The 347-nt window shown below is 64.6% G+C and overlaps 1 protein-coding gene across 1 annotated transcript in view; it reads left to right on the forward strand.

Moving 5' to 3' along the window:
* Positions 1-336, forward strand: part of LRRC15 (leucine rich repeat containing 15) — a gene marked incomplete at its 3' end in the record, with an annotated part of 1,239 nt that extends 903 nt beyond the window's left edge. Inside the window, 1 exon segment of the mRNA XM_010024202.1 lies at positions 1-336. This exon segment is cut by the window's left edge and continues 16 nt beyond it. Within this exon segment, the coding sequence (XP_010022504.1) occupies positions 1-336 (336 nt within the window).
* Between the last annotated feature and the right edge of the window lie 11 nt (positions 337-347).

Raw genomic sequence — 347 nt, forward strand, 5'->3', positions numbered from 1 at the left:
TGCCCTCGCTAAGATCACCCTGCACGTCAACCGCCTGCGGGACATCTCCCCTGGTGCCTTCGGGCCCATGCCTGACCTGCGGGAGCTGTGGCTCTACGATAATGAGCTTTCTACCCTCCCTGCTGCTGTCTTTGGCAACCTCACCGAGCTGCAGCTCCTGGTGCTCAGCAAGAACCGGCTGCGCTCCGTGGCCCGGGGGGCTTTCCAGGGCTTGGGGGAGCTGCTGGAGCTGTCCCTGCACTCCAACACCCTGCGCCGCCTGGATGCACAGGCACTGGAGGGGATGCCCAAGCTGCAGAACATCTCCCTGCACCACAACCAACTACAGACGCTGCCGCGGGGCCTCT

Source organism: Nestor notabilis, unplaced genomic scaffold (genome assembly GCF_000696875.1).
Source record: "Nestor notabilis isolate BGI_N333 unplaced genomic scaffold, ASM69687v1 scaffold24710, whole genome shotgun sequence".
NCBI lineage: Eukaryota > Metazoa > Chordata > Aves > Psittaciformes > Psittacidae > Nestor > Nestor notabilis.